We start from the raw sequence: 16589 nt of genomic DNA, 5'->3' as shown, positions 1-16589 counted from the left end.
TTTTTTTTTTTTTGCTCACTCTAAGGCCCCTCCATGGTTCAAACAGTTTGTGCTCACCTGCTAACTTACAGGCTAAGGGGTGGAGCCCACCCAACAGGGCCAAGGGAGGAAGGCCTGGCGGTCCACTTTCCTAAAGATGACCACAGAGAACCCTTACAGTTTTAGACCATGGAGATCTTCGACTCTGTCACCCTTGGCGCCACCGTGGAATCGGCCAGGGGTTCTTGGTTTTGTTCTTTGTGGCCACGTTGGCTTTACTCGGTCCTTGTGGATTCCCAAAATTCAGCAGATGCTCTGCTTCCAAAGGAACACTGACGGCTCTGTGGATCAAGGATTGAACAGTTAACCAAGTAGGCTGTCAGCTTCTGTAAAGATTTGCAGGCTCAGCGCCCCGAGGAGGCAATCCTATTCTGTCCTCTCAGGAGGAGAGGAGTTAGGATTGACCCGTGGCAGAGGCTTATGAAATGTCTCTGTGAACTCCATAATGCCCGCAGTCATGGCTGTTGAACTCTTCTCTTTTAGCCCTGTCTTCCCCTCCACTGGGCCCCAGACGCTTCGTGAAAGTTCTGGCTCGCCCTCCGGCCTCTCTCTCACGTGTTCTTTGTTCTTTTCTGTGGCACAAAATAACACCAACCTTGATAAAAGTAAGCTATGCTTTTTTAGTTTTAATTTTCCAAAAACATGTACATCCAATGAAATGATGACCTCTAACCGCGTTTTCTCCTTTAGACTTAATCATTGAGATTTGCCCCCACAGGCAACCATCCACTGAGGTCCCACATGAAAATTCTTGGTAAAAGAAAAAACGAAAATAGATCCATATCAGATCCCACTTTTGGACTCCACAGCAATCAATTAAGAAGCTTCTTGTTAAGGATATAAAATTTTAAAATAGAGAACAAAACAAACAAAAATCCAACCTTGACAATCTAGAAAGGAAATCACTGCATGCCTCATCAGATGCTAATTTTAGTTGGTCTGTGATCACACTTGTCCAAGAGCTACAAAGCGTTTTAACCAACCAGCAAGAAAAAAATCCCGGTGCCATGGGCAGAGCCATCGACTGCCTCTCCGGTGACTTGGTGGAAGCAGTGTGAGGGTATCCTGGAATGTGAGGCTTGAGGAAGTCTGTGCTCATCTCTCCCCCGACCCCATAATTTTAAAATCCTATAAATGTCTATTATCATACATGGAGCTTGCCTTACAATGACACTCATTTTAAGATAAGCAGGCATATTTTATGGAGGTAGTCATATTAACATGAATAAAGCTAAGTTTTATGCCTTTAAAAAAATGAGAACAGACACTGGTATGGAAGTCGAAATTATGAAAGAACAATCAACTCATCAAACCATTCCACTGCTGCTCAGCCTGGAGAAGGTGTCGAACATTTGAGTTGATTATAGCTAATAACCTGCTACCTCATTTACCAGAATTGTAAGATCGGGAACAATATAAGGTGGTTCATTGGGAACTGGGATGCTAATCTATTTTTATTCCCCTTTCTTTCTCCTACATGCAAGTTAAGCTCAGCATTGGCCAGAGAGAAGTAACTGTTCAGAAAGGACCACTGTTTAGAGCTGAAGGTTACCCTGCCAGCATTAGCTGCAAGGTAACTGGCCACAAGGGCCCTTCGGAGCAGCACTTCCAGTGGTCGATTTACCTGCCGACAGCCCCAACCCAGGAAGTCCAGATAGTTAGCACCAAGGATGACAGCTTCTCCTACGCATTGTATGCACAGCGGGTGCGAAGCCGGGAAATCTATGTGGAAAGGGTCCAGGGCAACTCAGTCGTGTTGCACATCGCAAACCTCCAGATGAAGGATGCCGGCGAGTATGAGTGCCACACACCCAGCACTGACGAAACGTACTTTGGGAGTTACAGCGCAAAGACGACTCTAACTGGTAAGCCATGTGCCCTTCTCTATTCACTAGCCCCTAGCAGCCAGTCTCTACCAGCACAATGCCTTGCATGATGACATGGCATTAAAATGTTCCATTTGCTCTAGCAAAGGAGCTCATATATCTATGTGGCTACTTGGGGAAGTTGCGATAAATAAGTATCTCATGTTTTCTGAAACTGCCATTTCATTTTTACCACGGGAATCTAGAGAGTATGTTGACAGCCATCCAACAACACAGGCAGCAATAGCACTAGACAACGCTTCAAGAGTTCTCCCCCCCCCCTCCCCCACTGTGTATCTTCTTTAGGGCTGAACGTGGACTTGGGAAGAGACCCGGTCTTGCTGTCCTAGGTCCTTAACTTGGCACTGATCATTCTTGAGCAACATTGTTCTAGCATAGTTAACTTTCCTGTGGGGAGAGGGCCATAGTCCTTGCAAATGTCATCTGTTCCTTTGCCTGGAATATCAAACACTCCTTGTTCAGCCTTGCAAACTCCTACATGCACAGCAAGACCCAGTTCTGTGGAACCTTTCTTGATTGCCTTAGTACCTCAGTTTCCTCTGGATGCTCCACTAACAGCACTATTGGTAGCACTCACCTAGCTGTGGTACCCGACTGTGGGTCTCTCTCCTGAGGACCCTCAGCTCCTTAAGAAGAGAAAACGTATCTCAGTTGAGAGCATGGGGGTCAACACTGAGGAGGCGCCCAGTAAAAACTCACTGACTGATTGAAAGTGTTGAGTTAACAGAAGCCTAGGCTCTGCGATTTCACTGGGGAAAGGAGAGAGTGGTAGGGTAGTAGAATGATTTCCAAACTTTGGTAAGGATAGCATTTTAGCTATCAAGAAAAGAAAATCACAACAAATCATTTCAGACGTTCATAGAGGAACAGGGTAAGGCCAGGGATGTTGAATGGCTTGCCCACGTTCACATACAGGGGCAGATTTAGAATCAGAATCTAGATCTTCGAGCTCCCAGTACTTTTCGCTTTGAAGACTCCGATTAACTAAATTGGTTAGGGTACAAGGTCAGTGTCGATGCATCGGTGAGCCATTAGCTCTGCCAAGTTCCATAGACGGTTAGATGCCAGTGTTTCTGCTGGCAATAGGGAAGGCTAAGGAAAAACCACCAGAAAGGAGGTGCTTTGCAGACGGTTGGCAAGAACACCGTCTTCCCCCACCAGGAGGCTAGTCTGAGAAGCACTGTGCTGGTCGGCTTAGCACCCTTCTTTTGTTTCCAGTTATTCCAGATGCTCTCACCGCCACCATGAATCCCCAGGTTCTGAATAAGGAAGAGGGTGACCCCTTGGAACTTACCTGCCAGGTCTTCAAAACCACAGCTCAACATACCCACCTCTCTGTCACCTGGTACGTGATGCAGGAGGGAGGCAGAAGCCAAGCCACCAAGGTGATTTCCCTCTCCAGAGATTTCATGTTGGCCCCCGGGCCCTCGTACACAGAGAGGTTTGAAGCCGGTGATGTTCGCCTCGACAAGCTTGGGGTCTCGACCTTCAGACTGTCCATAGGGAGACTCCAGCCTTCAGATCAAGGCCAGCTGTTCTGCGAGGCAATTGAGTGGATTCAGGATCCAGATGAAACCTGGACTTTCATCACTAAAAAGCAGACAAATCAAACAGCACTGGAGGTCCAGCCTGAAGGTAATTATCTTCTCGGGAAATGTATGACTGCCTGGGGAACTGGGTCTTTCTTTGTGGGTTATCATTTCATGTTTTCTTTCTAATCACCAAATAAAATTGTGTAAAAACACTAAGCTAATTTGGTTTTTGCCATTTGGCAAGGATCACTGCGGAGAAGGACCTTTAGTTTCCACTCTGTCCATGCGAGGTTTTATAGGGAAGGTCATGGTTGCTTTTGCTAATTGCCCTGGACTCATGGCGACCCCATGAACAATGGAATGAGACATGGCCTGGACCGCCACGTCTCCATGATTGGTGCCTGGCTCCGGACCATTGTTACAGCCACTGTGTATTTCCAATCCCTTCCAACCGAGAGACTCTGTTGGACTCCATGGGGCTTTCGTTGACTGATTCTTCAGAAGTGGAACAACCAGGCTCTTCCCTCTCGTGTGTCTTAGACTGGAAGAAGCTCTTCTGAAACCTGTCCACATGGGTGACCCTGCTGGTATATGAGCTACTGATGGCCCAGCTTCCAGCTTCACAGCCACACTCAAGCTACCTCAGTGTGACAGAATGACCGAGGAGTAGTGGTTCCGGGGGCTGCTGCTGCTGCTAGGTTGCGCTGTTGAGTCAATACTGGCCCATCGTGACCCTCGCTGCAACAGAATGAAGCATGCCCCGTCCTGAGCCATCCTCACAACTGGCATTCCGTTGGAGTCCATTGTTGCAACCACTGTGTCAGTGCATCGCACTGAGGGTCTTCTTCTTAGTCACCTGCTCTTCGACTGTACCACGAACGAACGAGCTCCTGATCACCTGGCCAAAGTTCCTGAGACACCGTCTCAGCATCTTGACTTTTAAAGAGCCTTCTGGCTGTATGTCTTCCAAGACACATCTGTATTTAGAACAAGCTCCATTAAATGATTAGATAGATTCCACAAGCCAGTCATGAATACCAGTTTTGTAGCAGTTCTGGCCTGGCTCTGTGTTAGCGCTTTATCTATATTTTTGAATACAGTCCTAAGAGCCACAATTGTGAGACAATTCGTTGATTCGTCTACTATTTGAAATGAGGAGCCTGAGCCTTAGACATCCTAAATGTCCTGCCTAAGCTTGCCTGGCTGAGGGGAGGAAGAGCGGCATTTAAAGTCTGATATCTCTCCAAAATCCACTCACCAGAGACACCAGGGCCTTAAAAGAGCTCAAGCCAAGAGCTCAAGAGAGCATCATGTCTGATCTTTGTCCAGGCTGGAAATGTCCTCCCACCTGCCAACTTTGCAACTTGAATGATGCCGCACGTCACAATCGATGAGCATTTTCGTCAAAACAAACAGAAAAGCCTCCCTTGTGATTCTTGGTGTCTCCACATAGGATCTAGTCCAAATAGGAAGGGACTTCTAAAAGCATCCACGTGGTGAGCCATGGAAATTGTCTTTCTTGTTAGGAATATTGTTTGCCATTAAAATTGCCCTAGTGACCTAGTGACATTGGTCATGTCAATCTCAGCGAATCCTATAGAGGCACATTAATGTGCTTCTAGGGTTTTTGCCCCTTTAAGTTATGTGTTATTTGCACGTATTTTGGTCTGCAGATAATCCCCAACTTAAAGCATGTCTGAGTCATAGCAAGCCTCACCAATGATCCTCAGTCATCTGCATCGCATACAAAGCTGCAGCATGCAGTTTGCCGATGCTCTCCTTCTCCAATGTCCACTCCAGATGTTCAATTTCATGATTCACTCCTCACAACACTGCCATCCTTTGAAAGGAAAACTGAAAAATAAAGTGAGCTATTTGCCTAATGTCACAACTGACCTACGATGGAGTTGCAGCAACAGAACGTCTTTGTAAGTTGGGGACTACCTGTATATCATTTTCATAAATTCACCTGTAATTTCAAGATTTTGATGAAAACAGCAGATTAACTTACAATGAGCCAAAAATCAATCACTCAAATAATCTTTTTTGAAGAAAATCTAACTAGTTATTTATAATGAAAAAACACATCCTTAATGATTTCTTTTACTTTTTTTATTAAATCACTTTTTTGAGGGCTCTTAAGCTCTTATCGTAATCGATACATGCATCCATTGTGTCAAGCACATTTGTACATTTGTTGCCATCATCATTTTCAAAGCATTTTATTTCTACTTGAGCCCTTGGTATCAGCTCCTCATTTTTTCCCTCCTTCCACAAGCCTCCCTCCCTCATTAACCCTTGATAAATTATAAATTATTAATATTTTCATATCTTACATCATCTGCTGTCTCCCTTCACCCACTTTTCTGTTGTTCATCTGCCTGGAAAGGGGGGGATTACATGTAGATCATTGTGATCGATTCCCCCGATTTCTTTTACTTTTCAATTCATAGATTTATCATTGTATCAGCGCCAAATAGATTTTGGACTTGACTGTCTTAACTTTATGAAGATTTACACCTCGATTTCCCAGATAGGACTTGAATATCACTATGAATATCATATTTACTTTGAATATTCCTGTGTGTATTGAAATATATGAAGAAAAATTCCAAGCGATTGGCCCCTCATATAGGCATTATTATTATCCAACTATTTGACAAGAAATACTTAGGACCCACTGATGGCCACTCTAGGAATCCTGGTGGCATAGTGATAATGCATTGAGCTGCTAACCACAAGGTCACCAGTTCAAAACCACTACCCTCCTCTGGGGAAAGTCTCAGAAACCCACAAGGTAGTTCTAACCGCTCCTGCAGGGTTGCTATGAGCCAGAATTGACTCTGGCAGTGATTTTTTTTGCTCCATGATCACCCTGTACTCAAAACTCACTGCCATCGACTTAATTCCACCTCATAGCAACCCTATAGGACAGGGTCGAACTGCCCCCGGGGGTTTCTGAGACTGTAAATCTTTACAGAACTAGAAAGCCTCATCTTTCCACCCTGGAGGTATCGGTGGTTTTGAACTGCAGATTTGGCAGTTAGCAATCCAATGTATAACCACTCCTCCACCAGCGTTCTTTATAGACTCTTTTTGACTTCCTCATATGAGGACGTGTCCTTTAAACTTAGGAAAATTCCATTAATACTCTCAACCTTCCTACTCCCCACCCCAAAAGTATAAGAAATCCAGGTATAAGCAGTTCAACACAGGGCAGAGTATTTGATTTGTTTTTAGAATTAAAAACTCTGTATCATGTTATACTTCACAGGTCCACCATATTGCTTAATAGGGGTGCATACACAAAGCGATGTGTCCTGCCATTTTGGAATTATAAGGAATAGCCAAGGACATTTTCAACTCTGCCCCCCCCCCCTCCCTTTTACCTGCCATTTCGGAACTCAATCCCACTCCCATGCGAAACGGGATCCCCTGTGGTGGTCGTACAGGAGGCCCGATGTTCCTGTGTTCCTGTACTGGAAGACCGAAAGAGTGCCCCTCTAACTGCCCGTCTTGCTCTTGCTTCCCAGTGAAAGATTTTCAAGTCAACTTGACGGCTGGAAGCATGTTTGCTGAAGGGAAGCCCTTGGAGCTGGTCTGCCTGGTGCTGGGCAGCAGCCGGGCCCCCCAGCTCCAGGGTGTCTGGTTCTTCAATGACGAAGAAACGGCCAGCGTGGACGCTGCCGGGGTCCTGGATTTGAAGACCAGCTACAGAGAAAGAGCAAGCCAAGGACAGCTGCAGGTGTCAAAGCTCAGCCCCAAGGCTTTCTCTCTCAGGATCTTCTCCGCGGGCCCAGAGGATGAAGGCACCTACAGATGTGTGGTGATGAAGGTGGAGAGAACACAGACAGGCTCCTGGCGGGTGCTACAGAGGAAACAGTCGCAGGACAGCCCAGTGCGCCTGAGGAAGCCGGCAGGTAGGTGGAGCCTGGAGGGCCGCTCACTGGGCTGCTTTCAGGACCCCCCTTCCCACTGACAGTACAGAATGTCTTCCTTGTCAGAGTGGAGATCTTCCTCACTTGCTGCGTGTCCTTCCTGTCACACCTCAGTGGCGTGGAGTAAAAGGATAGCACGCAAACTCATTTCCTGGTGGCCTGAGTCACCAACCAGCCATGACCACAAACTCAGTTTTCTTATCTGCAAAATGGCGGGCACACAAGGAGAGGGTGGGCTGACCCTTGGGCTGCTAACCACAAAGTCTGCAGTTCGAAACCACCAGCCTCTCCACAGGAGAAAGAGGAGGCGTTCTACGCTTGTAAAGAGTTACAGCCTCAGAAACCCACAGGGGCCCTTCTACCCTGTGCTATATATAGGGTTACTATGAGTCAGAACTGACCCGGGGGCAAGGAGTTTGCTTTTGAGTTTGAAGTCCCTTCTTGACACTAAACATGTCTCATAATCATTGGTTCCAGATGTTTGCTATTAGTCCTTATCGGTATACCTTGGGTCTTCCTTAAGGCAGAGAGCAGCAGTATCTGTGTGTGTGTGTGTGTGTGTAGACTGTATAGTGTGTGTGTGTAGACTGAGAGAAAGCTATAATGTGTGTGTGTGTGTGTGTGTGTGTAGACTGAGAGAAAGTTTATTTCCTGGAAATAAACACCCACAGTACTGCTGCCAGGCTGGGCTGGCGTCCTTCAATTGCCTTTTGTTAACCCCCTACCATCTTAACCTTATATGGGAAATGGTACTTAGTCACAATTCTGCATCCAAGTATGACTCAGAGGCAGGCATAAAGAGGTAAAGGATCACGGGTAGCCTCTCTCCTCTGTGTTTTTCCACGATGAGGTGACACGCATGTCCAGAAAGGCTCTGCGTTTCCATGTGCACGGCAGTGGGAAAGCCCCTCTGCTTCCTTTCTCCGATTAAGGCTACTTGATGCTGCATGCATTTGCATCGTGGTGCTTTCGGTGTAGACAGAAAACAAACAAACCTGCAACTCATCACTCAAGTTCTCTAGGCTGGGCCTTAAAAGTCTATAAAGATTTTATGTTGAAAATTAAACTGCAGATTAAGAATGCCTGTACTTGCTTACTGGGGGTATCTGAGGACAAGTTTCCCTTTTGAGTTCTTCTCTGTCACCCCATTTGCCAGGATGGAAGAGACACAAGTATTGGCCTAGAATGGCAGGCCAGCAAGCATGATGGTGTTAGATTTTCCACTGAACACTTGGCTCCATTCCCATGGATCCAGGGGAAACTACATGGGGAGGTTAGACATTTACACAGAGCTGTATCTCTGCTGTGTGCATCTCGATCAACTCTGGGATGCATCTGCAAATGTTCTTAAACAGAACAAATGGGAATCGATAACAAAGGGATCCAGTGGTGTCCTCACAGTGCAGAGTCACGTGCCTGACAGTAGGGTTGTCTTCCAAAGACCAACTAGTCCTTAGTGTAGGCTGGAGTCCAAGCCAGGTCTAATGTATGAAAACAGGAAAAGTTGCTAGCAAGTTTATTATAAGTCCTGTTGAGGATTCTGCCCTGAGAGCCAAACCATGACTTGAAATACGAACAGTTTTATTATTCCATTATTCTGTGACTATCTCAACAGAAGGTGGGACTCACTACCCTTGGGATTGTATAATGTGCACACACTTGATACGTTTATTGCTTCATATCAAGAGGTGGCAAGAACCACAACGAACTAAGAAAACCTCATTACAAAAAAATAAAAGGCATTGTAAGTTGAGAGTAAACATCAGGGTTATGTTAACGTGGTGAGATGGTGAGTGATATTTCTTCCTCTAATGTCTAAACTTCAGTTAGGGCAGTCTGTTTTTAAGCTTAATTTTAAAAGTGTACTTGTGCTTTTACTATCTAAAAATTTGGATGCAGAGTTTACTAAATTTTAAAGCCTACTTGTGGACATTAAGTTCCATTTGGCCTTTGTAATGCACGCACGCACACATATATACCTATAGGCACTGTCAGGTGAGATTGGTGAGATTAGCCGTTCAACTGATAATGATGAGATTAGCAGTTCAAATGGGCGGGTTACTCCGCCAGGAAATAGAGGAGGGCTTTCTGCTCCATACAGGTTTACAGTCTTAGAAACCCTACCTAGGATCGCTGTGCATCAGAATTGCCTGGATGGCTGGAGGGCAGTGGTTGTATATATACAATTGAGAACTGAACACTTAGCAGATTCACTTAGGTCCTATATGAGTTCTAATGCCAGTTCTTTCTTTCATTTTTGGTATTGAACTACCTCTGTTTTTGCTATGCTATCATCCAGTACTAACACTAACAGTTAACCTTAACTGACCCCTTGCCTATGCCAGCCAATTTACGCCTTTTACATGAGTCATTTGTTTGATGCTCAACACAACAATAAAAGCCAAGCCAGTAAGCATAGGATTGACTGCCTGGTGGAAACCTGTGTGTCAGAATAGAATTGTGCTCCACGGGGTTTTCAGTGGCTGGCTTTTCAGAGGTAGAGTGCCAGACCTTGCTTGGGGGGCACCTCTGGTTAGTCTCACACTTCCAAACTTTCAGTTAGCAGCCAAGTCCATAAGTTAACCATTAACCTTGGCTCCCAAGCAGTGCGATAAGATAAACTCTCTTATGTTCTCTATTTTTACAGGGATGAATACTGAGACGCAAAGTGGTCGAAAATATGGCCCAAAATCATTCTGATTCTAGAGGCCTTGACCTTGTATATGGTCCTTTGCTGCCTGGGATGCAGGAGCTCCGGCTTTATCTTTGCATTGCCCAAGAAGCATCCTTGTAGCATAAGTGTTTGTCGAGGGAATGTTTCACATTTATAAGCACCGTGAATTTCCCATCTGGGAGCCAGACTGACATTTACAGCCTTACACTGTAGTGCAGACAATACAAAGGCTCTCCCTTCACCAATAAGCAAAGATATACACATAGATCCCAAGTAATTGTTTTCCACAGTAGTGTGGTGACCAGAGAACGGATGTACAAAATTCTTCCCCTGTTCTAAATACATACTAAGTAGGGCTGGCTAGGGAAAGATAAGGAGGAAGACAATATTCATTTTTAATTGTGAAAGTCTGACTTCTAAAGAACTTCTAAAGTCAATGAATAGCACTTGGTTACTTTCAGTATTAAACACCATCCTAATTAACTTAACAAAACATGACTGAATGTTTTCCCAACTCGGTATTCTGAAAGGCGGATCTAATAGCTAAAACTAAGAGCAAATTACAAGTGAAGTGATTTTACTTTTCTGGGGATATAGTGCAAAGATAAGTGCCTTGGTCGGATTGGCCACAAATGAGTCAAGTCCTTGGTAATGAAATATCACTGTATTTCAGAGACATATTTCAGGCATAGGAAATAATTTGTTCTCAAATCTGTCTCCGACAGCAAGAAGCGTGACCCTGTCTGAGAAGAACAAGCGGCAGGCAGTGTGGGAAGGCGAGGCACTGGCCCTCCTCTGCCAGGCAGGCGGAGAGGAGAGTCCTATCTTGGTGAGATGGTGGCACATCCCACAGGGCCAGACGCAGCCAGAGTTTGTGGCTGCCATGGGGCAGGATGGCACTGTGCAGCTGGGTCCCTCCTATGGGGAATCTCGGAACCAGGGCAACGTAAGACTGGCGAAGGTGAACTGGGCTACTTTCCAGTTGGACATCACCTCCACCGCCATCACAGACAGCGGGACTTACCAGTGTGAGGTGTCTGAGATGATCCGGAACCAGGCCAGAAATGCGAGGACTCAGATTTTGGTCACTGTGAAGTCTCTGGGTAAGTATCAAGGAAATCCTTTTCTCAGCTTCTATACATGTTGCTGTTAGGTGCCACTGAGTCCATTTTGACCATAGTGACCCTGTACACTACAGAGCAAAACACTGCCCGGTCCTGGGCCATCCTCTCACAGTTGCCCCTGTGCTGGAGCCCATGGTGGCAGCAATGTGCCATTCCAAGTCAGCGAGGGCCTTCCTCCTTTCACTGCCTGGTGACAGTTCTTCTTGGAGTGTGTGGCCCCGGACACGAAGCCTGGTAGTCTCTGGCTACCACGTCTGTCAATGACTCTCTGAAATTTAGTCATGTTTAGGAAGATTATCTTTAGAATACAACTTGATGCCAATTTAGATAAGATAGGAGGGGGTGGCTGGGGAAAGGAAGGGTGTGTCAACAAACCCAGGGATAGGGAACAAGTGATCTAAAATCAATGGGGAGGAAGGCATAGGATGCCTGGTGGGGCGTGATCAAGGGCAATATAGCAGAGAGGAACTACTGAAACCCGATTGAAGGCTGAACATGGTAGTGGGACAAGAGGAAAGTAAAAGGAAATAGAGGAAAGAACTAGGAGGCAAAGGACATTTATAGAAGTCTAAATACAAGCATGTACATATGTAAATATATTTATATATAATGATAGGAAAATAGATCTATGTTCAAGATATGTTAAGTATTAAGGCAGCAGTCAAACATTGGGTCTTTACTCAAGTACTCCCTCAAGGCAAGAACACTGTTTTAATAACTCAGCACTCTGTGATGCTCACTTCCCCGACAAGATCACTGAAGACAAAATGGGTGCATAAGCAAATGTGGTGAAGAAAGCTGATGATGCCCAGCTATCAAAAGATATAGTGTCTGAGGTCTTAAAGGTTTGAACATAAACAAGAGGCTGAGAAGCAACAAAGCCCACATGGAAGAAGCACACCAGCCTTGGTGATCATGAGGTATTGATGGGATCAGGTATCAGGCATCAAAGACCCAGAACAAAAAAATCATATCTATGTAAATTATGGGGAGGGCAGAGTAGAGACCCAAAGCCATCTGTAGACAATTGGACATCTCCTTACAGAGGGGTCACAAGGAAGAGAGAGTCAGTCAGGGTGCAGTATAGCACCATGTAAACATACAACTTTCCTCTAGTTCTTTAATGCTTCCTTCCCCCTATCATCATGACCACAATTCTGCCTTACAAATCTGGCTAGACCAGAGCATGTACACTGGTACAGATAAGAGCTGGAAACACAGGGAATCCAGGACAGATAAACTCCTCAGGACCAATAATGAGAGCAGCGATACTAGGAGAGGAAGGGAAAGGGGGTGGGGGAGAAAGGGGAAACCCACCAAAATGATCTACATATAGCCCTCCCCCCAAGGGGATGGACAACAGAAAAGTAGGTGAAGGGAGACATAGGTCAGTGTGAGACATGAAACAATCATAATTTATAATTTATTAAGGGTTTATGGAGGAGGGAGGGTGGGGGAGGGGGAAAATGAGCTGACACAAGGGCTCAAGTAGAAAGCAAATGTTTTGAGAATGATGATGGCAACATATGTACAAAAGTGCTTGACACAATGGGTGGATGGATGGATTGTGATAAGTACTATAAGAGCCCCCAATAAAATTATTTAAAAATAAAAAGAATGCAACTTGTACATGACTGTTCCCTATTGAAAATGAAATCCTATTCCTTAGTCAATGCATAGAAGAGATAAGCCAAGCAGACTTAGAAGCTGAACCTACCTCCTCTGGCTGCTCACAGCTGTCGCCCTGGGACTGCCATTTCTTCTAGCTCTTGCAAGCGAATCTGATAGTGAAGCCTTCAGTGGGGGTGAGGGAAGGAGGCCAGGCCACTGGGGCTGGAGAGTTGCCTGAGCAACAGCCTGCAGAAGCATTGTTGCTCTCAGGAGAATGTCAATTTTGGAAAACAGAAGTCGAAATTCAGGACACTGTGAGCCAGCTTCTCCCCCCCAAATATATGACAACCCACACGTACGAATGCATGGTTCATGGGGAAGAAAGAGGTGGCGAGTGGGAACACTTGCATGTACATTTGAATAGTAGTGCATTTGATCTGGCAAACCTGTTAGACATTGTGTTTTGCATTTCTGCCTGCAGAATCAAGTTTGCAAGTTACTCTGATGAGCCGTCAACCGCAAGTGAAGCGAGCTGACACCTTTGACCTGTCGTGCATCATCAGGGCCGGCTACTCAGATCTGAAGCTGCCACTCACTGTGACGTGGCAGTTCCAGCCAGCTGGGTCTCAAGTCTCTTATCGACTCATTCAGATGGCCCATAATGGTACCATTGAATGGGGGGATGGCCTCTCCCAGTTCCCTAAGAAGACGGAGGTGTCACAGGGACCGTTTCGTTCTCAACTGCTCATCCATGATGCCACAGAGGAAGAGGCAGGCGTGTACCAGTGTCAAGTGGAAGTTTATGACAGAAATTCCCTGTGTACCAACAGCTCCGCGAAGGCTAAGGCCATTTCTCACCCACTAAGGATTGCTGTCGCTTTACCAAGTAAGCTCCACTTGAAAATCATTCCCTACTTTTGGGGGGAGGTTGAAACCTCTGCGTTGTTCAGACAGTTAATGGGCTCAGCTATTAGGCAAAAGATCGGGGGGTCAAGTCTGCTCAGAAGGGCATAGGAAGAGAGGCTTCAAAAAAAATCAACCATCAAAAACCCTCTGAATCGCAAATTCCACTCTGGACACTCATGGAGCTACCATGAGCCGAAATTGACCTGAGGAAACTGGGTTTGGTTGATTTGTTTGTTTTACGAACACCCTTCGCTCTGGGATAATTCAAAAAACAGAACATAAAGTCGCTTTGTCCTGTGTTTGTCCCGTGTGATCCGCGTGGCGTGTGCTGTGAGCTCTTAAAGACGAGCGTGCTCCTGGCTGCCATCAGGGAAATGCACGGGATGGCCATGTTGTTCAGGGGCGTCCCGTCCATTCCGACCCAGGACAGGGCAGCGGAGTTTTCTTTGCTGTGATCCTTACCACAGCGGAACTTGGGCTTTCTCCTGGGGTCAGCTCGGTGGGTGCCAACTGCCAACCTTTCAGTTGGCAGCCGAGCACTTCACTGTTTGTGCCACGGCCATACCAGCTGTTAAAATATTGCAGTATTTCCACACTGATAGCACTAACTATTGCTCTATGTTTCTCTTCTGTCTTCCCACCATGTCCACAACCCAACAACTAAAGTGGAACATGGGCACAGCAGCTGACCATGTGGAACCCAGCTACGGTAGTCGGGCATTACTTCTCATGGGTTGCGACTTGTGCCTTAAAACCCAACCCCACCCAACACCATCTAGGCAATTCTGATACACAGAAACCCTGGGTCCAACCGAATGAGACACTGCCCGGGACTGCGCCATCTTCCCAACCTTTGTCATGTCCGAGCCCGTGGCTGTAGCCACTGTCTCGATCATCTTGCCAAAGGCCTTCCTCTTTTGCACTTTCCTCTACTGTACCAAGCATGCTGTCCTTCTCCAGGGACTGCTCCCTCCTGAGAACATGTCCAAGTACGTGAAATCAAGTCTCACTAGCCTTGTTTCTAAGGAGTATTCTAGCTGTACTTCTCCCAAGACAGATTTTTTTTTGTTCTTTAGCAGTCCATGGTACTTTCAATATTCTTCACGCACCATAATTCAAATGTATGGATTTTTCTTTGGTCTTCCTTATTCAATGTATTGAATTCCGTATTCAACTTTCATATGCACATGAGGTGACTGAAAATCCCCTGGCTTGGCTCACACACCCCTTAGTCCTAAAAGTGACATCCTTGCTTTCCCACACTTTCAAGGGGTCTTGTGCAGCAGATTTAACCAATGCAATGCACTATTTGATCTCTCAACTGCTGCTTCCATGAGTGTTATTGTAGATCCAAGGGAGACAAAATCCTTGACAACTTTAATCTTTTCTCCATTTATCACGGATATCAGTCTAGAAAGGATTTGGGTTGTCTTTACATTAACTTGTAATCTATATTGAAGACTGCAATCCTTAATCTTCATCAGCGAGGGTCACAAGTCCTCCTTGCTTTCCGGAAAGAAAGTTGTGTCATCTGCATGTTGCAAGTTGTTAATCAGCCTTCCTCCAATCCTGATGCCACACTCTTCTTCACATACTCCAGCTTCTCTGATGATTGCTCAGCACACAGATCGAATAAGTACAGTGATTGGATACAACCCTGACACGTGCCTTTCTGGATTTTAAACCATATAGTATTCCCTTGTTCTGTTTGCACAACTGCCTCTTGATCCATGTGCAAGTTCCAAATGTGAACAAAATGAAATGTTCTGGAATTCCCATTCTTCTCAAGGCTATCCTTACCTAGCAGTATGGATAATGGTGTTTTCATTAGACTATATTATCCATGTATTCTTGAATTGTTAATGTATGAGTCAGAGAACTCCCTATTATAGTCATATAGTATCTACATTGTCAATTGATAATAAGTTAAAAATAAAACACAACCTGTCAAGACGGATTGTCTCTTTCTTAGAACATGTTTCCTCTTAGGAGTTTTCAAGGGATTTTGATGTTATTTAGATCTACTGAGCACTTAGTAGTAGTGTGGCATCAGATAAGTTACTTTATTTCTCCAAGTCTTACCTCACGAGTTACCTCGCATCTAAAATGCTGATGTGCAATTTGAAAGTAAGGGCATGTATAAGGTGCCTCGTACAGTGTCTGACACTGAGAAGGTACACAAACATGGTACCATAGTTGCTCTCTTTGCTGCTGAACAAGACTTTTGGTAACAATAATGATCTCCTCGCTGATCAATTCATGCATTTACCTACTTATCCTTTCTGTGTTATTTGAAATTGTTGACCCAATTTATTCTTAAAATTCCTTGGTTCCTTGGTCTGCATGACACAAGGTTTTCTTGGCATTCTTTCTAACACTCTCATTTTTTTTTGATGCCCTTTCACAGAATTCTTACGAATCCTTTAAAGCAAACATGTCCTTTCCCTTGCACCCTCAACTTACTTTCCTCTCATTCTATGTCATACAACCTATGTGCTAATGGTTCCCAAAGCCATTGTCCCACACAAGCTTCTCTCTTGGTGTCCAGATTCATGTCGCCAGCTACTTCTGGGATATGTTGACAATCAACATGTCAAAACATAAACCCATTGTATTAGTCCGGGTTGACTAGAGATACAAATTCATAGACACTCATTTGTGTAGAAGAAAGAACTTTATATAAAGAGTAATTATATATTAAGAAACATCCCAGCCTAATCTAGATCAGGTCCATAAGTCTGATATTAGCCCGTATGTCCAATTCTGGTCCATAAATTCCTCTTTAGACTCACACAGCCATGCAATGATGCTGAATTCCTGAAGATCACAGGCCAGTGGGTGGAAAGTCTTGCAGATCCGGTGGTGGTGGTGGTGGAAGC

At 45.2% G+C, this 16589-nt stretch overlaps 1 protein-coding gene across 2 annotated transcripts in view; it reads left to right on the top strand.

Moving 5' to 3' along the window:
* Positions 1-16589, top strand: part of CD101 (CD101 molecule) — a 46469-nt gene that overhangs the window by 8454 nt on the left and 21426 nt on the right. Inside the window, exons 2-6 of one of the 2 annotated variants that reach the window (XM_004714865.2) lie at positions 1524-1904; positions 3330-3560; positions 6991-7377; positions 10795-11172; positions 13286-13690. In XM_004714865.2, the coding sequence (XP_004714922.1) occupies positions 1524-1904; positions 3330-3560; positions 6991-7377; positions 10795-11172; positions 13286-13690 (1782 nt within the window). Of the gene's footprint in view, positions 1-1523; positions 1905-3143; positions 3561-6990; positions 7378-10794; positions 11173-13285; positions 13691-16589 lie in introns of both variants that reach the window. The other variant, XM_004714864.2, reaches the window with a different exon arrangement.

The sequence above is a fragment of the Echinops telfairi genome, unplaced genomic scaffold (genome assembly GCF_000313985.2).
Source record: "Echinops telfairi isolate 266 unplaced genomic scaffold, ASM31398v2 ScPeMD7_7466;HRSCAF=8504, whole genome shotgun sequence".
NCBI lineage: Eukaryota > Metazoa > Chordata > Mammalia > Afrosoricida > Tenrecidae > Echinops > Echinops telfairi.
This window is presented reverse-complemented; position numbering and strand designations above follow the sequence as displayed.